The 26,305-nt window shown below is 35.5% G+C and overlaps 2 protein-coding genes across 11 annotated transcripts in view; one reads left to right on the top strand and one right to left on the bottom strand.

The window, feature by feature from the left end:
- ACVR2A (activin A receptor type 2A) overlaps positions 1-19,309 on the top strand; it is an 86,321-nt gene extending 67,012 nt beyond the window's left edge. For 3 of the 6 annotated variants that reach the window (XM_019925528.3, XM_073807735.1, XM_019925531.2), the window contains exons 5-11: positions 2,706-2,849; positions 4,971-5,114; positions 6,139-6,284; positions 7,979-8,093; positions 11,076-11,214; positions 14,324-14,454; positions 15,541-19,309. In XM_019925528.3, coding sequence (XP_019781087.1) covers positions 2,706-2,849; positions 4,971-5,114; positions 6,139-6,284; positions 7,979-8,093; positions 11,076-11,214; positions 14,324-14,454; positions 15,541-15,735 — 1,014 coding nt within the window. In that variant the 3' untranslated portion in view covers positions 15,736-19,309. Of the gene's footprint in view, positions 1-2,705; positions 2,850-4,970; positions 5,115-6,138; positions 6,285-7,978; positions 8,094-11,075; positions 13,810-14,323; positions 14,455-15,540 lie in introns of those variants that run through there. The other 3 variants (XR_004527435.2, XR_012333128.1, XM_019925530.3) reach the window with 3 other exon arrangements.
- A 2,559-nt stretch (positions 19,310-21,868) lies between these two features.
- The window catches only part of ORC4 (origin recognition complex subunit 4), a 95,599-nt gene continuing 91,162 nt past the window's right edge, over positions 21,869-26,305 (bottom strand). For all 5 annotated transcript variants that reach the window (XM_073807736.1, XM_019925532.3, XM_019925535.3 and 2 more), the window contains 4 exons: positions 25,515-25,623; positions 24,695-24,790; positions 24,542-24,609; positions 21,869-22,316 (listed from right to left, as the gene is read on the bottom strand). In XM_073807736.1, coding sequence (XP_073663837.1) covers positions 22,128-22,316; positions 24,542-24,609; positions 24,695-24,790; positions 25,515-25,623 — 462 coding nt within the window. In that variant the 3' untranslated portion in view covers positions 21,869-22,127. The remainder of the gene's footprint in view (positions 22,317-24,541; positions 24,610-24,694; positions 24,791-25,514; positions 25,624-26,305) is intronic.

The following is a 26,305-nucleotide window of genomic DNA, read 5'->3' as shown; positions in this document are numbered from 1 at the left end:
TGTTCTCCTAAATTTAAGCTTTTTACTTATAAGTAATTTTGACAAAGCATATTTTCAGGTTGTTAATATATAATGCTGACTATAATGGGAATTTCATTAGGAGAGTGATCTAAGATTTCTTACTGAAATAATGGTAGCTTACAAACTTTGTGAACAGAGTCTCGGAAACTTATGGGAACTTTTAAGTTTATCTACGCATTTGGAAAACATTCAGTGATTTTTTTTTTAATTCTAAACATAGGCATTGGAAATTTTTGTTTCCTAAAATTAAGGTTAATATTATATTAAAGTCTTATTTTGGGTATTCTTTTTTTTTTTTTTTAAACATCTTTATTGGAGTATAATTGCTTTACAGTGGTGTGTTAGTTTCTGCTGTATAACAACATGAATCAGCTACAGTAGCCAGGACACGGACGCAACCTAAGTGTCCATCGACAGATGAATGGATAAAGAAGATGTGGCACATATATACAATGGAATATAAATGAAATTGAGTTATTTGTAGTGAGGTGGATGTACCTAGAGTCTGTCATACAGAGTAAAGTCTTATTTTGAACTGCCGACATATTCTTAATTTGAGGTGTGGATTAAGTCATCTAAATCCTATTTTATAGACTGACTCATATCCATATGGTTGGTACTCTTTAGAATAGGGAATGGATAATGTGTATGTTATCTAAAGAGACATTATCAGTCAATTTATTAAAAATTTTAGTGTTTACATATAGTGCTATATTACTCTTTACCTGGTTATTTTCCCTCTTCAGCTTTCAACCCTTATCTGCATACTTTAATTTTTGTCATCCCTGCTTTGAAAACTCAACTTTTCTAACTTATCTCTAAAGGAGGGGGAATCATTGACTTTAACCTTATAGTTATTTAAAGTTTTTCAAAGTGAACTTTGTTTAGTTAGCACAATTACTCTTTTATGCAGTTATCCAATAATTCTTGAACTTAGAGCACTGAGTGGTTTTCTTTGCCTCTAGAAGAGTGGTTTCAACTTGTTCCCTCCTGTCTCCACATTCACATAAGTCATGTACTACGATCAGTGGGGTCTCTTATTGCAGATATATATGATCAGTCAAGGAATGAGGGAGGGAGGATTCAGTTCTGGTAAAACTTCTCCAGAGCGTCTTGTGTCCCCTCCCACTGAGAATCATAATTTGAGAGGCCATACTTCTATAAGATGTACATCTGACTTTCTTGTCACTGTGTTAAACTAAAATAATCTTTAGCTCTACTAACCTTTCATGGTTTGAATGTGTGAAGGAAAAGCAACTTTTGCAGACATTTAAAAAATAAATATCTGATGTTAAAATGGGTCACAGGAAGTCTTCTGGTTTATCATACTGTTTTAAAATAGGAATTCTCAAACCATTTTAGAAAGATTGTCTACTTTAGAAGAAGAAATTACATTATTTTTTCTCTTTAATACTTTGCAGTGTTTCTATTGCTGAGGGTCTTTCTAACATAGATGCCAACTTTTAAAAAATCTTGAGTGGCATCCAGGGGCTGAATAATGCCTAAAGGGAGCACTTACTGTCCTGAGGCATTAGAAGAGGAGGTTTTTGTTTGTTTGTTTGTTTGTTTGTTTTAAGGAAGGAGAGTAAAGGCAGAGAGACATGCATTGATAAAGGGGTGACATACAATCTCCAAGTGTCTTAAGTGCCACCCAGTGTCATAAAGTCTGTTGCCACAGAAATTTTAGTTCTTGCTAACAATACTCATTACACAGGCCTTCAAACATGTTACTACTTTCCTCTGGAAGCTTTCCAAAAGGCTTTCTACCTCTTGCTTTAGTTGCAGATATTTAACTAATACAGTGTTTTCAGCGAAGGGTAGCCACTCTACTTTGTATAGGAGGATCCTCTGGTGATGCTGTACTCCTATTTATATATTATAGTTGCTCCATTTAAAAAATTAACTATAGCAGTATACTTCTCTTTCATTTTCCATACCTTCTCATCTAATATGATGACCACTTATTTTCTGAATTATTTGTACTTTCTTTGCCCATGAGTCCCAGAATACTAATAATATCTCAGATCAATTCTGGGAAGTAATTATAAGCAAAGGGACAAATTGTTACCGGGTGGAAAAGTTTGAATGGAGCAGTTTGGTTATAGCAACACTAACTTACATATTCCTTTTATGTGCTTTGTATTTGAAATACCTATTTGTAATGTGTTTGAGAATAGCTGTGTGGGTATTTCTGATATTAATGAAGAAAGATTTAAACACTCACTGGGGAAAGTAATGGATTTTGAGGAGTGGTTTCTTTGAGACATAGCCATAATTTGCTGTATCTGGCACTTTTCAAATCCTTATCCTATAAGGAATAATCAACTGGATGAAATTAAAATACCATTAGTAATATCCTGAAGGTCACAGAAAAATCTTAGGAGAATTAGTGAGACTGGATCAAAAAGATTTTAGATCTTTTCTCCTGATTGCTATATATATATATATATATATATATGTAGCAGTAGGAATGTTATTGTGAAAACTCTTAATTCAAGTTTCTTGCTTTTTGATCACTATAGGTAATTAGTAATGCTTGAGAATTCAGTTTTGGCAAGATTGAAGTTAATGTCATTTGTATGTGTCTACCGTTTCTGTCAATCGATTTCTCAGTATACTGATATTTAGAAGCGAGATGTGTCATGTGCTGCTCTTTAGATAATATTATTATTGTTTATCTGTAGGACCCAGGACCACCCCCTCCTTCTCCATTACTAGGTTTGAAGCCACTGCAGTTACTAGAAGTGAAAGCAAGGGGAAGATTTGGTTGTGTGTGGAAAGCCCAGTTACTCAATGAATATGTGGCTGTGAAAATATTTCCAATACAGGTATGTTTATTGCAGTTTTCTAGTCTGCATATATTTTTTAAAAGATGCGACTGGCTAGGTCATTGGAACTCAGAAACAGTCTGAAAACACAAGCCGTATGTTTCATGGTGGTTCTTTGTGATACCGGGGGAAGTGGTTAGCCCTTTTATGTCTGCCTTCTCATCTGAGAAATTAATGGTACAACAGTCATGTTTGTTTAGAGTGGTGGAATTACAATACATAAGCATATAGGAGATTTTTTGCCAGTAAAAATTCTACAGAAATGCAAAGTGAAGATGAGGATTCTAATTAAAAAATATAATTCATTGTCTGAGTGGTTAACTTTTTTTTTTTTTTTTTGCGGTACGCGGGCCTCTCCCTGTTGTGGCCTCTCCCGTTGCGGAGCACAGGCCCCGGATGCACAGGCTCAGTGGCCATGGCTCACGGGCCCAGCTGCTCCGTGGCATGTGGGATCTTCCCGGACCGGGGCACGAACCCGTGTCCCCTGCGTTGGCAGGTGGACTCTCAACCACTGTGCCACCAGGGGAGCCCTGAGTGGTTAACTTTTAATGTCCCATTGACATTATCAGAAAAAGCAAACAGAATATTGAAAGAGTAGTGTGCTTGTTTTAGAATCGCTGTTTGGAGATATATTACCAGGCTGATTCATTTTTGTTCTACTTTGAGTATTGGTGTAATCATTTCAGATTTTGTTTGGTGAATTTTCAGAGGCATTGAGTCAAGACTCCAAATAATTGGTTTACTGTTGACTTGTTTTTCTATTAAAGGGGGCCAACCTTATAAAACCCTGGTCTCATGTACCTCTGAGATATTCTTTAGTTTTGCTCCGTTGGTGGTATAGATCTATGATAATTCCTTTGTTCCTGTTTTTTGCTTATACACACCTGTGGCTAATGCTGTGCATGGTATTGCGATCCTGGCTGGGTTTTTTGATGCAGGCTTCACCCCTGCACCTGTATAATAGATCTTCCTTATACCAAAATTATTCAATTTCTTTGTCTTAATATACCTAGATTTTTGCCCTCTTACCTCCTTGAAAGTCTGTTCCTTAGAGTCTGTGAAGAAGTTTATTACTTTTTTTTTTTTTTATTACTGTTAACTGTAGTTCAGTTCTCAAAAGAAAAGTCTTTTGGGCCAAGGTTCACAAAGAAGATCAGGGTTCTTATTTCATGTGAGGAAGCTTAAAAATTAGAGAAGCGCATTTGGATGCTATTAACGTCAGAGTAACAACAAGAACAGTAGCTAACATTTTACTGAATGGTTCTATTGTGTCAGATAGAGGTACTTTACATATGTGAGTACTCACTAATATGTATTATTACCCATACATATAATATAACACACAATATATGTATAATACAACGACCCTATGGGGCACCCACTACAGTCCTTGTTTTGCTGATCAGGAAGCTGAATGATTATGTAACATGCCAAAGGTTCTTAGATAGCTTGGATCCAGAGGGTTCCTAACCGTTATGCTGTGGTGCCTCCCACTTTCGTTATTCTCCCATTGTGAAAAGAAACTAACCCTTTATAAGTAGACATGTAAGAGGTATGGATCACTTGCAGGCACAAGTGAATCTGTGGTGTTTCAAATTATTGTATTGCATATTTATACCCCATTGCTCTCTTATTGACTCTGCAGGGTATTCTAAACATTTTGTTAAGAAGGTTTGACATGCTGTTAGTGTTTGAAAAAAATTTGTTTTCTATTTAGATGAAGTCATTCTCCCTGAATTTCATCTCTCAGAGAGATTATTCTTAATAGTAACACAGGTAACTTCACACCGTGATAAAATTACACTGTAGTACTAACTTGTATGTGGAATGTGTTGCCATTGTTAGGATTCAGAAGTGCAGTATTTCTGATCAACTTCTGTGTTTACAAATTACAAACACAAAAAAGTATGTTTGAAGGAATGGGGCAGGGCAGGCATTTGGTATGTAACTGTTACCTGTTGTCAAAGTTTTCTTTTATTAAAAAACAGGACAAAACAAAACCAAAGAATCTCTTAATACTTAGCCTTTAAAAAAATTGCCTTAGAACTTACTTGAGTAATCTCTTAGATATGGTTTATTTGCCTGTGTTCTTTGCATTCTTACTATTCTTTTTAACTCTAGGACAAACAGTCATGGCAGAATGAATATGAAGTCTATAGTTTGCCTGGAATGAAGCATGAGAACATATTACAGTTCATTGGTGCAGAAAAACGAGGTACCAGTGTTGATGTGGATCTTTGGCTAATCACAGCATTTCATGAAAAGGTAAAACTACTTTCCATTTTAACTCAGTGAAGTCAGGGTTGGCTTACTTCCTAATGTTGGCTACAAAGCCCTCACTTACTTTTCTGGGAACAGTGTGTTATTATAGTTGGTTAATATTTATAAATAAAAACCTGCTTTAAAAATGATTTATTTAATAGAAGAACAAAGATGACAACTTTTTCACCTAACCCTCTACTTACATAATACCAGTCTTTTGTCCCTGATTTCTTGTGCTGCAATTATACTTCTCTTACAAATAATTATTTTAGTATAGCCAATGCTTAGGAATTTTCATTTACCATTTACTGTCCACTTTTATTACATGAGACATTTTTTCAGCTTGAATTTTGTTTCTTAAAATTCTTTAATTGATGTCACTTAGTGACAAAACTAGGGTCAGGAAATTTATCTGATCTTTGATCAGTCACTGATTTGTAGGGTAATTACCACCAAAACACACTTGCTATTTTTCCTCAATTTTTCTGCTTTCAGAGTTAGTATGAAAGTATACATTAATGGAGTAGGAAATTGTGATCTTCTTGGCAATCAGTTTCATCACTGTCAGAAAAAAGTGGCTGTTTTAATTCCCTTAATTCTTGACTAAAAGGTTGGCAGTAATCTCTAGAGGAAGATTCTTTAGGCTAGTTGTTGTTCATATGTTTTAATTTTTGTTCTCCTAGTCCTATTTATAGCATCTCTATAGTCAACATATTTTAACTTTTAAAATATTTTCTAGAACTTTAGATTTTCAATAACCTTTTTTTTTTTTGTTGTTAATTTTGCCTTCTCAATGGGAAATTGACCAACTGTGCTTGTAGCAAACCTTTAAAGATTAGTGGTATTCCTTTCAAATGTTTATTAATGTGAAACTTGAACCCTTCCAGAAAGATTGCGTTTTGGATATTATTCACTGAAAGGAAAACTATGTTGCCTTCCATGACCTCTTAAAAGTAAAAAGGAAAGTCTCCATATACATACGGCTTTTGTCAAGAACATAAGTTGTTTTTTTTCCCCCTTCCTTTAGGGTTCACTATCAGACTTTCTTAAGGCTAATGTGGTCTCTTGGAATGAATTGTGTCATATTGCAGAAACCATGGCTAGAGGATTGGCATATTTACATGAGGATATACCTGGCCTAAAAGATGGCCACAAACCCGCCATATCTCACAGGTAGAGCTAAATTTATATTATTTTACCCAATAATTCAGTATTTATTATTTAAACTTTCAATCCCCTGGGCAAAATTTATTTTTCCCCTAGTTACCTAATCATGCTATAGGAAGCATTGATTTTCACTTGTTTTTCAAATTAGCTTTGAGATTGGCCAGGAAGTATTTTGGATAATGTATATATTAACATCATTGTCAAAGGTTAATTATTGACTTATGTTTCAATTTGTCTCATTTCCGAAAACATAGTTAAGAAAAAGTGTATTTTCTTTGTCTCAAAGGAGAAATCTGTTTTACCTCAAAACATGATTTACTTCAAAGATGATTATAAATAGGTATAAGGGGATGTAATTAAGGAGAGATTTTGAGTATCTTTTTTGCTTGTGTTTTGAATGACCATGTGATCATTACCTAAGTTGAGGTGGAAGGAGGTATTATTTGAATAATTGGGTTTACTAAATTTTCTTTTTCAGTGAAGAAATAGTACTTGGACTCAACAATTGTCATATCCTTAAAAGGGAAACCGTTAGTTCCCTTAAACATGGGATTCAGTTTGCCATTGTGTATTTAACTTCCTTGAACATGGGGTCAATCTGTCATCTTATATTCAGTTTAAAGATGGATGTTTTAAATTACCTGATTCATTTAACAAATACTTAGTTGAGTGCCATCAGGTGGTGTCTTAGGTTGCTGGGAGGCATTACTTTTATTCCAATTCTAATGTAGATTCTGATTTTGAAAACCTTAAATGACTTCTACCTCAGAAATAGCTTCCCTTCTCACCTTCCTACATAGTCTAACCCTGTCCTCCTGGATTTTTGCTCACCTCACCTAGTCCTATAGGGAACTAATCCTTTGGAACCCCCAAAGGTTATTATAAGTAGGGTCCCTAAAAATCGTTTGAGTCTAAAACTGATTTTTGTAGCATTTGTGGTTGTCTATCTATGCGTCCTTTGTCTCACACTTTGTGTCTGCACACATAAATTTACCATTGCTCATGGTACCGGTGTGTTTACTGGGGTATAGTAAGCCCTAGGATGAGCTAGTTGAGGCTAATGTGTAGAGGAAGACATCTGATTGCCTTAAAATGGTTACTCTTTTTGGAACACCAGGATCCAGCTGGAGCAGTGTATGTTTATGGTGAAAAATTTCTCTTATACATTCGTAGAGATGCTTTTGTACGGCCAAGTTGGTGAATGTAATAAGAACCATTAAAATAAGGGACCGTTTTAAAATGTAGGCCTGTGTGTCATCCAATTCAGCTTTAACTGAAAATTCTTTCATTGTGGTTTTTAAATTTCAGTGTCAATGAGAGTTTCTAACTATAAACTCTGAAATATGCTTATTATCTTAAAACAACAATAATTTTATGATTGGTAGTTAGGAGTGACATAGATAACATGTAGGCTGGACAGTACTTTTGGAATGGCAGCTCTTTATAAAACTGCTTTATGGAGAGAATTCCTTCTTATTGTCCATGTAATGGATACGACTAGGTCACTGTACCCTTGTGCTTCAAGCTATCTGGAGACTTTACTTAAACTTTTTGTCCCTCTGCCCTTTTCTGTATTTCATACTTTGAAATAACTATTTTTTTTAAAAGCATACATAGTCTCTCTTCCTACTTACAGTCAAAAAATTTAAAAGATAACTTGTTTAAACTGAATTTGAATACTTTATCTTTCTATTTGCAAGGGACATCAAAAGTAAAAATGTGCTGTTGAAAAACAATCTGACAGCTTGCATTGCTGACTTTGGGTTGGCGTTAAAGTTTGAGGCTGGCAAGTCTGCAGGTGATACCCATGGACAGGTAAGGATAACTGTAAACTGTAAGAAAAAATAATCTTGTCCCATATTTTCTTAGATGGCATCTGGGATCAGTTGGTCTAAAATTATTGTGCTGGTTCTTAAATTGGTATCTATTATAAAAATGACTCTCGGGCTTCCCTGGTGGCACAGTGGTTGAGAGTCTGCCTGCCGATGCAGGGGACACGGGTTCGTGCCCCGGTCCGGGAAGATCCCACATGCCGCGGAGCGGCTGGGCCCGTGAGCCATGGCCGCTGAGCCTGCGCGGCCGGAGCCTGTACTCCACAATGGGAGAGGCCACAACAGTGAGAGAGGCCCACGTACTGCAGGAAAAAAAAAAAAAAAAAAAAAAGACTCTCTTAAGAGTAATATGTTAAATTTGCTGAGGAAGATATTTTCATATGGTGATGAAGGACTGTTAGGACCTCAGGTGGTTTAGATCAAGCAATTCATAAAACAATTTAGATGTCATAGGATTCTATTTTTAAAACTAATCAAAGAAGAATCCAACACATTTTAATAAGCCTCATTCTTCTAGGGAGTTCTTAATATTAACTCACTAGTTTTAACTTGTTAATTCTTTCACTATCTTAAGAGGAATGGAAGAATAATCAGTCACTATTCATGTTATAATGTACTAAGATCTAGTGCCTGTTTTTCCAGACAGCAATGATAGTTTCTTGCTTCTTGGTCTCTATTGCTTCTTTAACTCTTTAATCAACTTTATAGCTTTTCTCTGAATTCTCTCCAGAGTTCAGAGGACTTCTAAGGCCCTGAGCAAGGAGTTTAATTTTACTAACCAAGGTCTGCACAGAGACTTCAGCAATGGGAGCCTTTAAGGAAGCCAAAGAGGAAAAGAACATTATCCATACATTTTATTCTCAGAAACTGAGGCTCTAGGAAAGGTGTTTTCAAACTAGTTTGACCTGAAAGGTGATATTTCCTTACAATGCCAAATGATTTTGCACAATCATTACTTCATCTTTCAAATCAGGCAGATTATTTGATCATCTGATTCTCAGCTTTCTTTTTGCCCAGTGTGTCCTACTGACCTCCAGGAACATAGCACAACAAATTTTGACAACATTGACTAATGATTTAAGAATTTAGTCAGCAGTCATAGTTCTAGAAAAGTTGACAACATATGTATTTGGGAAGGAAGGCAGTTTTGCGGAGAATGTACTGAGATGGGAGATTGTGCAGGAAGCCTAGGACCAGGCTTCTGAGCTGATTGTCTGATTACCTTAAGACTAAATTTTGGGAAGAGTTTAATCCTTTGGTACCTTATAAACCTCCCCCCTTTTTAAGAAAAGAATTTGGGGATTCATTCATATCTTTTTTTTTCAAGTTTTTTTTAATAGATCTTTATTGGAGTATAATTGCTTCACAATACTGTGTTAGTGTCTGTTGCACAACAAAGCGAATCAGCCATATGCATATGCATGTCCTCATACCCACTACCTCTTGAGCCTCCCTCCCATCCTCCCTGTCCCACCCCTCTAGGTCATCGCAAAGCACCGAACTAATCTCCCTTCATTCATATCTTTTAATGCCCTCATGATTGGCTTACATGATGAGGGTAAAAATAACTAATAATACATAATAATTACATATATATATATAATAATGAATAATACATCACTGATTCCTTGACTTTAGATTTCATGGACCAGAAAGTTTCAAAATGCTTGTTATTGCATATTTTATATATTGCAAAGAACACTGGGAAAAAAATAACATTTTTCTCTAATATCATCATCAATTTATAAAAGAGGGGACATTTTATACTAAAAAGGAAGATGTCATCATTTCATAAGAAAAGAAGTACTTTGGAAGGCATAACATTTATCTTCAGGAGAAAAGTAGATTTTGGGGAAAAGCTTACTTACAGTACAATTAAAATAGTTATTTAAAGTAGCAAAAAAGGCAAAGCTACCTTTTTACCCTTTCTTTAAAGTGTTCTCCTTATTAAATGAATTAAAAACTTCGGGTTTTTGAACTTCAGTGTCTTAGTGATCTATCCTTGTTTTTTCTTAAACATCTCTTTATATGTATATTTGCAGATAATTGCCCAACTTCTAGTCTATAGATCATAGTCACTTAACTTATGGAGCTTTTGGAAATACCAGTATCTGGGCCGCTCCCTAGACCTATTAAACTCAAGTGGATTAATCTAACCACCTATCTCACAGAAATTAAGTGTTCATATATGAATCTTGTCAAGCACCAACCAAAGTTAGCTGTGCTAGCTTAGTAACCATAGTTACATTACTAAGAAATACCAGATTGTTAGGGACAGATATCAATAAAGAATTTAAGACAGAATTCATGAAGAAACAAATACATAGATTTTGTGGAAACAGAACTTTAAAAAGTTTATCCATCCTGTACTTGGCTAATTCATTTTATGTTTATTAGGGTTTTTTTTTTCGTACAGAGAAAGAGAAACTCTCAAAAGGAGTATTTTTTTAAAAAAGATACATTTCAAACAATGTACAGTTAAAAAGTATACAGCCTTTTTTCTCTGTTCCATCCTCTCTCCACAAATAACCATTGTTCAGTTTCTTGTGATTACTTCCAGAAGGGGGAAAAAGTCGAAGCCTAGACCAGCATAATGTCTGTTGATATATCTGTTAAGTGTATCCAGAAGGGATCTTAGTATATATACTGCTTTTGTTCTTTGCTGTTTTCATCTTACAGTATTTTTGGAAATCTTTCCATATTTGTCCTTATAGATTTACCTCATGTTTTTTTTAAGAGCTGCATAGTACTCTTACTTATTTAAGCAGTCCCTACTGATGGTTGCATCCACTGTTTCCAGGGTCTTGGCTGTTGTATTACTTGAAATGGAATAAAATTCTGGTAGTCATAATTTAGTTATCTTACCTAATACTAGAGCACACTTGGTTTTGATTCTCTTTACAAAATCATAAAATGTTAGTTCACAAAGTTAGTAAGTGCTGCTTGCTTTCAACATCTTTTTCAGGTTGGTACCCGAAGGTATATGGCTCCAGAGGTATTAGAGGGTGCTATAAACTTCCAAAGGGATGCATTTTTGAGGATAGATATGTACGCCATGGGATTAGTCCTGTGGGAACTGGCTTCTCGCTGTACTGCTGCAGATGGTAAGGGAACATATATTTTTTTAAAAGACATATACATATATATGTATACCTGTACCTACTACACGTGTATGAAAAGGGTTGATTACTCTCAAAGGTAATATTTTAAAGTACAATTTTTTAAAAATAGACTCCAAGAGGTGGTAGCATAAAGAAAACTCAGGAGGCAGGGGATGGGGAGGGCAGGAGAGGAAAGGTACTGATACGTATTGATCCATTACCATTGCCAGATGTTTTGCTGGGCACTTTACATACCTTCAGCTTATTTCCTAAAACAACTTTGGAGGTAATTATCACCTCAGTTGTGAGGAATTTGATGCTCAAATTTTAAATAGAAATTAAATAGCTTGTCTGTTTTAGTTGCAGAGTGATAAGTGGTGAAATCAAGATTTGAAACTCTGATCCAGATTCAGGGAGAGGGCTGCTACTTTGGTAAGATCACGAGGGTCCTGAGACACCTAAGAGTTAAAGTCAACTCTTGGGTGAGAGGAGGTGCACAGAGTCGGGGGATTTTGCCTCCCAGGATACTCAGGCTGGCTGTTCAGCCCTCCTGTGATGGATTGAATTACCATTCTATCCTCCATGACCCAGAACTGAGTGTGTGTTACAGCACAAGTTAGATTCTGCCTCCTTAAAGCTTTGTTAAGTCGGATCTGATGTAGACATTATTGTGAACATAAGTTACATTCCCTAGCACATCACCTTGGTTCTAAGGGATTCCTAGTCCTTGTTCTTGTTCTTGAAGTCCTTTTCAAGTCCTAAAAATATTTACATTGATTGACTCATTATAAACCTGCATATTATGTTCCTAGTGTGACAGAATTATAGCGTTGTAGGTATTCTGTCTTTAGTGCTCCTCAGAAGGTCTCTACCCTCTCCAATTATACTACTTTTTTGGATATGAGAATATAAGGCAAATTTCCTATTAAACTCCCAAACCAAGTAAATTAGTTTGATCTTTTAAAACTTTAATTTATAAAAGTTATAACCATCTTAACCTATGTTTATAAGAATATTTTCTGAGTACTGTAATAGTTTCTCAGTGTAGGACAGACTACCTCTGGTATATGAAACTTGATTTGGGATACTCTGCTTTTAAAGGGAATTTAGTGGAAAGTGCTCAGGAATGGACAGCCATTCATTCTTCCAAAATTGGCGTGGGAATGGATCCAGAACCTAAGAAAGGTTGAAGCAATTTGGATATAATTTTAGCTTAGAAGTCTATAGGAAGAAGAGTAAGCTGTTCAGTGTGTTTTGGCTCAAAGTGGAAGAAAAAATGCATTTATTGCGTGCATTTATGGAGGCACAAGTAGGTTAGATGGCAGATGTTACAGGAAAATATATTTCTTCAGAATTTCATTAACATGAACTCTCCAAAGCAAGCCAATTGGATGTAGTGTTATAGGGGATACACAAGTAATATACAGTTTAGTTAAGGTGATAAAATGTATCCTGGACAGTTAACTCCAGAGTAAGGTAAGTATGAATTGTCTACATAGGCAAATGTTTTTGGATGAATGTTAATACCTGAGAAATGTTAAGGGAGTGTTATGGGAGCTTAGAGGTGTGAGGACTTGCTTTGTTGGTGGGGAGGAGAGGTTATCAGGGAAGTTTTTATGGAAAAAGAATAGGATAAGGATAGATGCTTACATTTCTTAAATGCCTTGCATGTGCTATGAAATACTCAATTTCAGAGTCAGGCATTTCTGATTCAAGTCAGAAATTGAAGCAGAGGGGACAGTATGAACACTGCTAACGTAAGTGCTTTTCAATTTTTTAGATGGCTAATTGTTGATGGTTCAGTTCAGTGATTCTCAAACTTTTAACGTGCAAACCAAACTCCTGGGAATCTTGTTAAAATTCAGATTTTGACTCGGTAGGTCTGAGGTGGGGCCTGATATTTACGTTTCTTACAAAAGCTACCCCATCAGTGCCAGTGCTGGACCTGTGGACCACACTTTGAGTAGCAAGGGTTAAATAGACACCTTAGAATGTCAGTACTCTAAGTTATTGGAAATGCTTCAGCAGAGACTGACTATCCAGCCATCAAGGATTCTTATATTTAGACAGGGTTGAGTTAGATGGCCTCCTTCTTGATCAGCTGTTTATAACTTATATTCTACGCAGGAGTATTTGGTGTGTTTTGAGAACTTATACAAGGTTTATGTCTATATACAGACACATCTGGTCACTGAAATTGCTCATTAGCGACCAATTTCTGTCAACGGGAGACAGTTTAGTGATTGAAAGCACAGACTTTAGAGTCACTGAGGTGGATTCAAATTCCAACTCTATCACTTAACAGCTGTATGCCCTTGTGCAGATGATGGAACTTTTTCTTGAGCTTTTTATCTGTAAAATAGGGTAATGCCACCTTCACTCTGTGAAGATAAAATGGAAGTAAATAATATAAAGTTCCTGGTTAGCATAAGTGCTCATCAGTTATTAGTTATTACAAACTCCTAACTGAATTTCCATATTTGCGTAGGCCTAAGAAAAAGAACATGTAGACTAAATCTTGCTTGTCTGTGAAGGCACATTCTGATTCGTTGGGGACCCTTTTTGTAGAGTACATTTGTGATTTTTAAAAAAACAATATCTGGCAGCTCCTGTGAGGGCAGAGAAGAGGTGTGATTCTGGGGTACGTAATTCCTCATGTGGAATGTGTAGGGGGTTTGGGCATGTCAGAATAAAAATGGTTATAGCAGACCGAACCCAAAATCTTCAGAGATGAAAGCACTACTATTTACAGTCTGATCTGAATTGCAAGAGTGGGTACCTTAAAGAGCTATTATGTCCTTAATATGCAGAGATCCATGGTTCCCTATGTGCTATATACAAACAGAGATAGGCATTCCTTATACAACAGGTAATAAAGCTCCTTTCACAGTCCTTAGCAGAGTTACATGCCAAATTACAGACTTTCTGATTTCCTCTAAAGTTTGCGTCACACTGCGGAATAAGTACAGTTGAGGGTTTGTTTCTCTCCCGTCACTATAGCATATGACAGTTGGGAAGAGGTGATTCAGAGTGTGTTTTAGAAAGCTTGTTCCAGTTTGGAAGTTAGGAAGATTTGAATTACAATGATTTTTCCCCTTTTTTTACATTTCAGGACCTGTAGATGAATACATGTTGCCATTTGAGGAGGAAATTGGCCAGCATCCCTCTCTTGAAGACATGCAGGAAGTTGTTGTGCATAAAAAAAAGAGGCCTGTTCTAAGAGATTATTGGCAGAAACATGCTGTAAGTTATATAGTTAGCTTTGCACTTGAATTTCCAATAAAAAAAGTTTTTCAGAGGAATGATTGATATCTCTGCACATTTCTCTTTTTTTCTGAGGTGGTGGTCTTCATACAGGATATTCTGAACTAGAGTTCTAGAAACAACAGAATTAAGGCTATGTTCACTGGTGAGGAAGATGGTGAGGTCAGAGCCTTGGGGCACTCAGCTCTGTGGTCTTTCTTGTGCAGATGAGTGTGCCCCCCGTTTGGAGATCTTCCCGGGGGAGGAGTACTTGGCTCTGAGCCTGCGGATAGTCGGGTAGACTTGCTGATCACCACCTTCCCAGGTCATTTAAGAAAGTGAAGCGCCCAGTTTTCTCCTCTCCATGACAGTTTTTGCATTTTGATTTGGGACTGGATGATTTTCAAGTTCTTAAGAACTTAAGAGACTAGGTAGGTGAAGGGTGGAACAAAACTGCCCTGGTTATTTTGGTCTAGATATAACTAGAAACATGGATAAAGCCAGGTAGAAAATCCTTAAGGTTGGCTTTTGAACCTTTTTTCCTACTTTAACTGCAAGGTAGAAATGCTGATATTAAGAAAACAATAAAAATTGGTAAACTTCTTAAAGCCTCGGTTTTGAATACAATTCAGAGGTTAGCATTTAAATTACCTGGTTTATGAACAATGGTCAGGGATTTCTGGAATTAAAGAAACGGTGCTCTGTGAAGACCTAGATGGGTAGGATTGGGTCAGGGGGAGGGAGGTCCAAGAGGGAGGGGATATATGTATACATATTGGCTGATTCACTTCACTGTGCAGCAGAAACTAACATGACATTGTAAAGCAATTATACTCGAAAAAAAAAAAATCACCTGCTGTGATAGTCCCAATGCTCAGAAAAAAACATTGATTTCTCTCAGTGCTTTTCTCCATGTGTCTGCATATAATAGATACTCAAAAGTGAATGCTGACAAAGATCAAACTTGGCTAATCTTGAAACTTTCTTCGACCCACAAAAATAGCAATTTTTTTGTGAGAGTTTTAGTCTGTTTCCTAACAGAAAACAAAAACTGATGTGGTGTTTGAATGTGTTTTTCCTTTTTAGGGAATGGCAATGCTCTGTGAAACGATAGAAGAATGTTGGGATCACGATGCAGAAGCCAGGTTATCAGCTGGATGTGTAGGTGAAAGAATTACTCAGATGCAAAGACTAACAAATATCATTACCACAGAGGACATTGTAACAGTGGTCACGATGGTGACAAATGTTGACTTTCCTCCCAAAGAATCTAGTCTATGATGGTTGCACCATGTGTACACACTGAGAAACAGGACTCTGAACTGGAGCTGCTAACGAAACTGCTTACAGTTTATTTTCCGTGTGAAATGAGTAAGATGTCTCCTGGACATCTCAGAAAGAAGACCCTCGTTTCAAAAGGTGGCTCTGGGAGACTTAATGGCATTGCCTGTAGCAGAGACATGAAGGACATGAGACTAAGAGAAAAGTTGCAAACTCTAAAAAGAAACTTTTGAAGAAGTGTACATGAAGAATGTGGCCCTCTCCAAATCAAGGGTCTTTTTGGACCTGGCTAATCAAGTGTTTGAAAACTGACATCAGATTTCTTAATGTCTGTCCGAAGACACTAATTCCTTAAATGAACTACTGCTATTTTTTTTTAAATCAAAAACTTTTCATTTCAGATTTTAAAAAGGGTAACTTGTTTTTATTGCATTTGCTGTTGTGTTTCTATAAATGACTATTGTAATGCCAATATGACACAGCTTGTGAATGTTTAGTGTGCTGCTGTTCTGTGTACATAAACAAAGTCATCTAAGTGGGGTACAGTAAAGAGGCTTCCAAGCATTACTTTAACCTCCCTCAACAAGGTATACCTCAGTTCCACGGTTGCTAAATTATAAAATTGAAAACACTAACAAAATTTGAATAATAAATTGACCCGTTTTGTAACAAGGTATTACAAATTCACTGTGTTATTTAAGAAAAAAGGTAAGCTATGCTTAGTGCCAACAGTAAGTGGCCATTCGTAAAGCAGTGTTTTAGCTTTTCTTGTGCTAGCTTGTGATTTAAGGAAAAAAAAGTGCTGTTTTTTGAAATGAAAAAATGGTGTCTTTCCCCTTTCTCCCATATTTTAAAGCTTCATCTTATATCCAGTTCCCAAAATGTTGCATACTTACCTACGTATTTTTCTAGGTGTGCTGTGCTTGGGGACTATTTGAAAATTTAAAGCATGATTTAAATTTTTTAAAGTGAGCTGTAACACTGGAAAGCTCTTCATTTTTATTCTTTTAAAATAGATTTTTTTTTCCTATTTATATATGTAAAATTGTAGTGTATTTCTTTTCACCAAACAGTGTGTGGGACATTCTTTATCACTGTTTTAGGATCACCTCAGGAAGTGTCATTACCCAGAATTCCTCACTCTCTGCTTCGAGACTTGTAACTTTATCACTATATTTCTGCTTGGTGCCATCTTGTCAGAGTAATATTTGATGTCTGTGATATGTCAAGAATTATCCTAGGATAGAGATTTAAATTTTTAAGCACAGATTTCAGATGTTACTGCTTTAAAACAAATCAGGGATAACAAGTTAAACTTATAACTTAAAATATGCAATGACATTTAGAGGTAACCAATGTTGATATAGGTAACATAGCTTAGCCTCCTCCCACGAATTGCTTTTACAACTAACCCTGATATTAGTTTAGGATAGTTCATGCCTTATCTTTGATAAGAAAATGGAATTGACGGTAGGTAGGTGCCAAAGTGCTTTTCAAAACAATATTACATTAGAATATAATTGGATTCTTTCTCAAATTTATAGGCCAAAGTAAAACATTAATTTCCTGAATTTCTGGATTACTGATGACCAACAAATAGCCAGTATTATGCTATGTACTTTTGTCAGGTCATTTTAAAATCCATACATTAATTTTATAGAAGAATTTTTTACGTGTCACTATCAGGAGCTCACTGTGAATGTGTTATCTTCAAATGGCTATTTAACCACACAGTACACTACATTTTACATAAAACATGCACTTAATCTCTGGGAATAATAAATTATATTATTTATAAATAATACATAGGTCAACAAGACTCCTTTAAGCAGGGAGGGAAAGAAGAATAACAGCATTGTTGTCTGTGTGCCACACACCATACAGAACTTTGTGCTCTTGGTCACATAATGTACCCAAGGCTTTGTTGTATTTCTAAGAATTCCCATTTCAATGTTGAGTTCACCTTTATTTCAAAAAGTACTTGGCTTCTCAATTTCTTGGTCTGGTTTTGCTTCCACTTGGAAACTAATTAAGAAGGGAAAATGAGAATGTTCATACATGAAAATTGTTAATCTCCTGAAGACTAATTTCTACCTGTTGTGAACAATCCTGTTTTTAAAAGTTAAAAAAAAAAAAATCAAATCAAAAGAAAACAAAAGGGAATATTATGATGAATGTTTGGCTTATGTGAATCTTAGAGATAAACTTTATAAGACCACTTATTCACAAAATAAAGTTTTCTCTTCATGTTAGAAAAAATTTTTAGAAATCCTGGGTATTGTACTTAAAACTCTAGCTAACCAATTTTAAAACCTGTATCCTTTTGAGAATTACATTGACAGAAAAATACTTTTTATAAGCAGTAAAATAAGAATGTTCCAGTGACTACCTGTCCTGATACCTAGTCTTGTTAAAACTTTCTTTTGCAGGGCATTTTCATGTTTGGTTTACAGTCAGTGTAAGTGGGCAAGTTAATAAAAACTTTGAGCTTAGGGATACTGAAAAAAAGAAAGATCAAAAAGAGAAAAATGATTTGTTTTGGGGTACACTAAGACCCCTGTAATTTTTTCCTCATGTGTATGGTGCTCCTTATGATTCGTCTTGTATTTTGCCTTTATGACACCCATCAGAACTGCTGCTCTAACTTATACTCTCTACCTTGCCCAGATCTCCGTGTAAGGAATGCTTTATGATCAACTGCCATAGGACTGATGGATTAACCAGTGTTTGGCTTTATTCGAAGTTTATGCCCTGCACAGCTCTTGTATGTATTTTAGATGCTAGGAAGTTTTTAGCATGTGATGTGTGATTCTTGTTTGAATGTTTATTACAGGTACCTTGTGAATTCCAGAACAGAGACTGTGCCTCACAATTGTTGGTCCCATGAACTTGCACTATCCTTCATGGTGATGTTTCGAAAATACAATCAGGAAAAAAAAAAGTTTATAACTTAAAAATGAGTCATATATCATGAAACTAAAAAGAATCTGTTCTTCCCCCTTTCCTCACTCCTAGGTAACAGCTACATTTAAGTAAAATGCAGGTGGTAGGGGAAAAATCCTGGCCAGATGATAGTTTAGTGGAATAAACTGATTACTGTTTTAAAAAAATGCTTCACCACGGATATTTTCCAGTTTCTCTTTTTTACCTTTTTAAAATACTACTTTTTAGGAACATTTGGTATAATGTGCATAAAATTATTTACTGATTTATGGGCAAAATGATACAAGTAGCATCTTGATTGAACATCATTTACCTCAGATATTCAACCAGCAGTACATTTTTTAATGCAGTCTCAACCCATATCCTATTTGTTACCTCTCAAAATATTGGTAAACAGTTATTTTAGCTTTACTCTGTATTTCTTGTCAGTGTTTTGGGCACAGGTTGTTGTACTACTGTCAAATTGTACTTGCTATTTTTTCTGCAAGTATTTAACAAAAAGTTAAAAAAGAAAAAAAAAAAGTCCCATAAAACCCCACCTTGGGTAAGTGATTGTTAAATATTGTACAAATAAAATGTATGCTATCCCCATTCCATTCCCAAGTTAAATAAAAAAATAAATATGGTATGATTTGCATATGAAGTTTTTCTTTAGTTATATGTTCTTAAAGAGGGGAACAGTAGCTTTATAATTTACAGTGAGGCTTACACCTTGAGATTTGCAAGAATGGGGATAGGTGAAAGGGAGGTTTGTCAGTTGTGGCATTTCCCTCCTTTGTTGTGTAAACAGATTGTATTCCCACTAAACTACATATGTTGGTCCTGCCAATTTTAAGAGAGGCTAAATGGTCTTAGTTACCTTGTCTTTTCATACGGAGATTTAAAAAAAGTGGCTTAGGTAATAGACATCAAAGACATAAACTACTCTTCCCAACTGTAACTAGTTTACCAGTTGAACAGAAGAATTCTGGTATTTTCACTTAGGGTAATCGGTGAGAGAGATCACCAAGGAAGCTAGCATTCATTTACATTTTTAGTGTTGCAAATTCTTTTGTTTATCCTGTGACTTTCGAAGAAAGGGGGGGTGGAAGAGCCCTACCTTGTCACACTGAGCGTCACAGTTCACACCCATGGATTCTCAATTTTTGGGGGGTAAAGGTGAAGGAAAGGGCAACACTTAGGTTATGGTGGTTTGAAAGAACCTGCGTTGTCTTCTAAAACCAAATGAAAATGCAAACCATGGTGGAATCTGCAAGGAATCTCTACAGAAAGACCGAAACTGTTTCCACAGCGTTGTTCTGCAAAACAGATTCTTCAGACAGTTAATAGTATATAATCAACACATATAGCATTATGATGTGGTAAGTTTGGACCAACAGCTCTTATCTCCTCAGAGCCATTCACATGCATGTCCACAAAATTGGAAAGACTTTTTTTCTTAATAAGATCCTGTTTTTGGTAGGGCACCTGGAGGGAATCACATGAGTGAAAACTGCACTGATGGCGCTAACATTCCTCCTCACCTGGTTTTCAGTCTTTTGATTGCGCTGTTAACAGGCTACATTCCTCCTCTAGTAAATGAAAATATCTTTAAGCCATATTTGTTTACATTATTCTCGAAAGCTTTTTACTAGGGCTTTTTCAGATTTGGTTTTTATTTTATTCATGATGGTTTAAGCAATTTAAGAGATGAAGTTAGTTTAAAAAATTTTAAGTATATTTAGCTTCTCTGTATTAGGGAATGTGGAAAGGGGTACATCAACATTCCTCTGAAAAAAATGCCCTTGAAATGTAGGCACGTGCTTCATTTGTATGACTTCTGCTAACCTACTTTTTCTAGTGTGTTTCATAGCTCTTTCACTGATATTGATGGATTTTCTGTAAGGCAGGTGAGGGCTCTCAAACTTCTAGTGGCATCTTAAGCTGATAAAAATTTGCAATCTTCAAGCCAGTTCTTTGGGTGCTTTTATGGTCAGTACCTTTAAGCAGAGGGTACTTCTCTAAACAGTTGAGAAGAATTTTTAAAGGGACAATCTTAGCTCAAGTGCAAAATCCTTGCTTCTGGTAATAGTGATGCCACCATGGGAAGTATTTTTTCAAAATATCTCCTAAAAATCTGTAGACTATTGCATAGAACCAGGGTGCAAGCCTTAGCTTTCATAATACACTGCTGAAAAGTAAATGACAGTGATCTGAAAACTTAGAATGCCGGTATACAAAGAACAGGTTGCAACTACTAAAGAGCTATTTTTATGCACAGAAATCTCATATTCCATTCTAAACGCAATACTTCTTAAAAACCACGTAAATAGTTTTTTAGAGTATACTTTTAAAAATACATGGTAAGGAACGCATTACTGAGTTTTGGTGTCAACGAAATGAGTTGAATTCCAGGGTCTGTCAATCCTCTGGACAGGGTCACTACTGTGTTAGTTTTCTCACCTGTAAACAACAGTAACTAAATATCATAAGGTCTTTGACAGTTAAAAGGATTACAAACTGCACAAGGATAGGGAGTCTGTCTTTAGTAAACCTTCCATGAAAATAATAGACAATCAAATATTTTTAAATAAATGAAGTCACTAACACGTAACGAATGCTTACTAAATTTCATTTTAAACATATACCAGCATTAGTTCATGGATTCCTGATGCTTTGCCATTCCCACGTTCCTCCCTCCTAGGGCTCCACATTTTGATACAAGCAGGTTTAGTTAGCACCGTCATACACTTTCCATTATCTGTGGGGGTGGGTTCACAGGATCCCCTAAACTGCCTGTGTCAGAAAGACAAATGCTAGTCCCTAGAACAGGCCCCAGAATCTGCATTTTAAAACATGCTACAAAAGATTCTTCTGTAGATGGTATGAGTACCATATTATAAGAAGCCTGGAAGAAAATGGTCAAACCTTTTGCTTTTTTCTTCCGTGTAAACCATCTTCTAGCCAAACTGATCAGTCTCCTGAACTAGAAGACGTGGGTCTGGGACAGAATCCCAAATTTCCATGAATACAGAAAAACTGCAGCACCTCCCAAAGGACCAAAAGATTACTCATTACACCTCAACTCTTACCATTGTTTCTTTACTGCTTTGTTTAAGGTTTGTAAAAACATCTGGCTGCTGGGTTGAAATGAACTCTTCAAATGTACCACATAAATACTGCACAAGTGTTAAATAAGCATATGATTCAATCCCTAAAATAGTCAGATTTATTTTTTGAACAACTACCTACAACATAATCTAAATTACTGGAATTATAAATCATGTAACTGCTCATGTGCCGTGATTCAAAGGCAAGGCACAGCCATGATGCTACATGTGTAACAGTCTCCCATAAATACAAAAATACATTTTTATAAATATAAGAAAATGTAATAACATATCTTGTTGAAGGACAACATTCTTTAGAGAAGTATGCCTGAAACTCCACAACTGAAGCCATGGTTATATTCATAACCAGCTTAGGGAGGATGTTGCCCACTGCCTAACATCTGTAGGACAGTTAGGGTATTTTTGCAAAGCATTCATAATTTGCGTATTATCCAAAAGTAGTTTCATCAGCTGGTACTCCCTCTGTGCATTTACTGATGTTCTTTCCATGGGCCTTATTAATTCTAATTGTTGTAAATGTTCAAAGGCCTGAAAGATGAAAGAAATAGTTTAGGTTGAATAGGGGAAGTAAAGTAAACAACATTAACTCAGAGAACAGTCAGGATCTTGGTCAGTTGTGGAATAGAGTACCAGGAAACAAAACTTAATAGATATCAGTAAAGTTCAAAAACAACTCTCATTAACCTCATAAAAACTTCACACATCACACGAGGCAGTGTCTATATACAGTTATCCGTCCCTGCATCACTGAATATAAACAGGGCAAACTTAATTCAGTTTGTACAACGTGGTTTTTGTTCCGAACCTCATTCTATGTCATATCTCCTCCTAGTACTTAAGTCAACAGTTTCTAGTTCTCTATAAAAACCTAAGATCTGATAAGACCAGTACTTTTTGACTAATTGCCTAGGTTACTCAAATTCGCCTTTACATTTTGTTTCTACCTTTGTAAGACTTTGCTGTGTAAAAGTTTAATACAGCTGTAAAAAGAGAGGGAGGCAGGAAAGACCTGTAGGAGTACACCTGTTCAGCTAACCCTATAAATAAATGATTCAGCAGAGTGGTACAGGTATGGAGGAAAAGACAGGCTCCTGTTTCCCTAAGAAGTCTGACAGACCACTACAACCCGTCAGAAAGTCCCTTTCTTTCATCTTCCCCACCTTAACAGGGCTCTTTACTGTCTGCTTCCTCTTACCTCCAACATTCATGTATTATGTCTTTTCTAACCATGTTTGTTGTTTCAGGTATTTTATTAATGTATTAAAAAAAACCCATTAAATCATGACCTACTAACCATTAAATACTGAGACACTGAAATAGATTATGAGTTTTCTATTCTTAAGCCTCATTGTGAAAAATACTGTTGGAATATATTCTTTATGTACTATAAAAATTCTTCTGATGAAAAGAGAAACAGTTCAGACACCATTAATTTCTGAAAATGAGAAAATACTAGAGGCTGCAGGTACTGGCTGAATAAAACTGAGGAGATTTAAAGTATTTCTAGGTAGCAAAATACTTTCTTATTTAATTAAAAGGTAGAAATGAGCAGCTTCAAATTACTCATAAAAATTTAAGTGCTCAGCTAAACCTTTCCACTCATACAACTCCCACAAGCTATGACTATCAGACAAATACGGACATTAGGAAGGGAGGAAAAAACCAACCTCCAGTATACTAAATACTTTTCCTATTGTTTTGAAGAAATGGCAATGCCCTGATCTCACATTTTTTGGTTGCTGTAAGAAATAAAATTGACTACTAATCCCTTATAAAGGATGCTAAAGAAGCTATGGGTCCACTGCTTAAAAAAAAATCAAAAACGGTGTTTCTTCCCATAAAGTCCTCTAGAGCTGTACTGTCCAATAGGTAACCACTAGCTACACGGGGCTCTTGAGCATTTGAAATGTGGGACTCTATTTTTAATTTTATTTAATTTTTATTAAGTTTAATTAAAAAACTAACACTTAGAAAATTTGTATGTTTGAAACAATTTCATAATGTAAATCTACTTCAGCTAAATAAGGAATCTAAAAAAAATAATTGAAGGAATCTAAAGAGCAATTATTTCCAATGAATAGTCAGTGAATTAAGATGTGCTTTAAATGTAAACACATAGAATTTCAAAGATTTAACACAAAAGAAAATAAACTTCATTAATAATTTTCTATATTGACTATAGATCAAAAGATTTTGGTACAGTAAATAAAATTTACTGTCCAAGTTAATTTCACCTTTTCTTCGTTTTACTTTTTTGTTGCTACTAGAAAATCTAAAATTATATTATGTGGCTCATATTTCTGGTGGACAATGGTATGCTAGAATAAAGTTCCTCAAGTTTTAAAACTCATGCCTCACCCCTAACAAAACTTTCTCTGTATACCCTCACCAACCAATGAGATTCTTTTTTGTTTTCTTAATGACCCATTCGGTCTCTTTTTACTGCTGAGATTATAAAGCCAAGCTTAGAGGTATAAAGGGATAGGGTTATGACTGTAACGAGTAGATCCTTTGCACGATGCCAGTTCTAGGAAGAGACAGTAGAGGGCAGTATACCCCCAAAACTGTAAAAAGAACTGGCTGCATTCTTCAGAATGATTCAAACATTTCATTTTTAGATTGATTTTTTTTGGTCTGTTTTGAATAAAATTCCTATGATAATACCTAATGTTTCAAAATGAATGAAAGTGCAACTATGATATATACAATCAAATCAGATGTAAAAATAAGCCTTTAAAAATTAAAACTCTTACCTTCATGACAACAGGTTTCTCAAAATTATAAACAGAATGGGCCTTCCTTTGAACAAACTTCTGAAACTCTGGACAGAAAGCAATGACAGCATTAGTAGCTTCAAATAAGCAGTGGGGGTAGTAGTGTTAGAAAATACCAATGTCTCATCTCACCATTATAAACCATTTGAAAATTAAAGGGTTCCTCTTCATAGATGTCATTTAAATGTTTCATTGCTATGATAAGACAGATTTCCAAGACTGACAGACCTATAATAAAAGGGGAACAAACTATGAGGTATAGTTTATTTACTGATACATAAGACTGAAATAACTTTCCTTCAAATAGAAGGATAAAGTGAAAGATTATGGTTTTGAGGGGTGGAGGGAGGTCAAGACACCCCTCTAGGTTCAAATGTGTTTCAGTCACTATTATCTGAATAATCTTAAGAAAGTTACTCAACCTCCCTGAGCTCAGTTTTCATATATGTAAAATAGGATCGTTCTAAACTTCCAGAGATGGTACAAGGATTCGAGACAATACTATCTAACACTTAACCACATAAACCAGAGCTGCAATTATGATGTAACTTTAAAATTACACAGGGCCCTCGATTATTCAGAATCTCTAATCCCCTGGAAATTATATCTAATTTTTTAATTTCCTGGAGAGGAGAAGGTTCATTAGATTCTCAAAAGGGATAGTGAACCCCAAATGGCTAAAAGCCAGTGCCCTTCATTAACACTTGGTGCAATGAGAACGCCTGCAATACAGTCTCAGCTGCATTTACAATGTAGCAAGTGAGGCAGTGCCTCGAGTTCCTTTCACTTTAAATGGGAGGAACAATACCTTTTAAAGGGCTGAGTTAAAGGACGTATGGATATAAAAGTATTCTGTATATAAAATACTATACCCGATGTTAATTATAATTTTGAAAATCATACCATTATATAAACTCAAACATTTAAAAAACTATTAATTAAGGTTTCTCACCATGTACAATATTTGCTTTAGAGTCCATGCTACACAGCTGGTTTGCCTCCATCAGATCTGCTGCAGTCATAAATGGGTGTGATGGTGTTACACGATTTAAAGCAAGCATCTAAGGAAATGCAGATCAGAAAAACAACTGCATATTTACTTAGGCACTTTAACAAAACTTCTTAATTCAGAGAGTTATGAAAGAGTAAATAGTAATGCCTGGGAAAGGTATTCTCATATTTAGCTCTATTAAAATACAGTATTTCAGTTCATATGTCATGTAACTGTATAAATGTAAAGCATTAAAAAATTCTTGCTGCTCTCTCTACCCCTTTCCATTTGCATATCTTGTTTGTTTACAACTCCTCAAAAGAAAAATACTTTAGAAGGAGTAGGGTGACGAGAAGAGACCAAAAATAAGTAAGACTACTATTTAAAGCCCCAGACTAAACCAAACCAAAAAGGCAGAAGTGTGACTTGTAAAAACTTTCTTACCACCCAATCGACCAATCCAGGTTATTAGTCTTAAGTGACAGAGGTGAGCTACTTTATATTAAATTGTATTAAAAATTAAAAAAACAAAAACAAAATTATACCAAGAAACAACTCTCCTTGAAAGCAAGGACAAGTTGCCTCCATGTAGCAAGTGCTCTGTCCAATGACTAACAAAAACTTCTGCATTTGAAGATTTATTTATTTGTAACTTTCCTAACATCTAAATTTTACTTAATTTTTTAAAAATTTATTTTTCATTGAAATATAATTGACTCAGCATTTAAATTTAGTCATGTAAGTAGGGTGAG

Source organism: Tursiops truncatus, chromosome 7 (assembly GCF_011762595.2).
Source record: "Tursiops truncatus isolate mTurTru1 chromosome 7, mTurTru1.mat.Y, whole genome shotgun sequence".
In the NCBI taxonomy this organism is placed as follows: Eukaryota; Metazoa; Chordata; class Mammalia; order Artiodactyla; family Delphinidae; genus Tursiops; species Tursiops truncatus.
The sequence above is the reverse complement of the archived record's forward strand: the minus strand, read 5'-3'. Positions and strand labels throughout refer to the sequence as shown.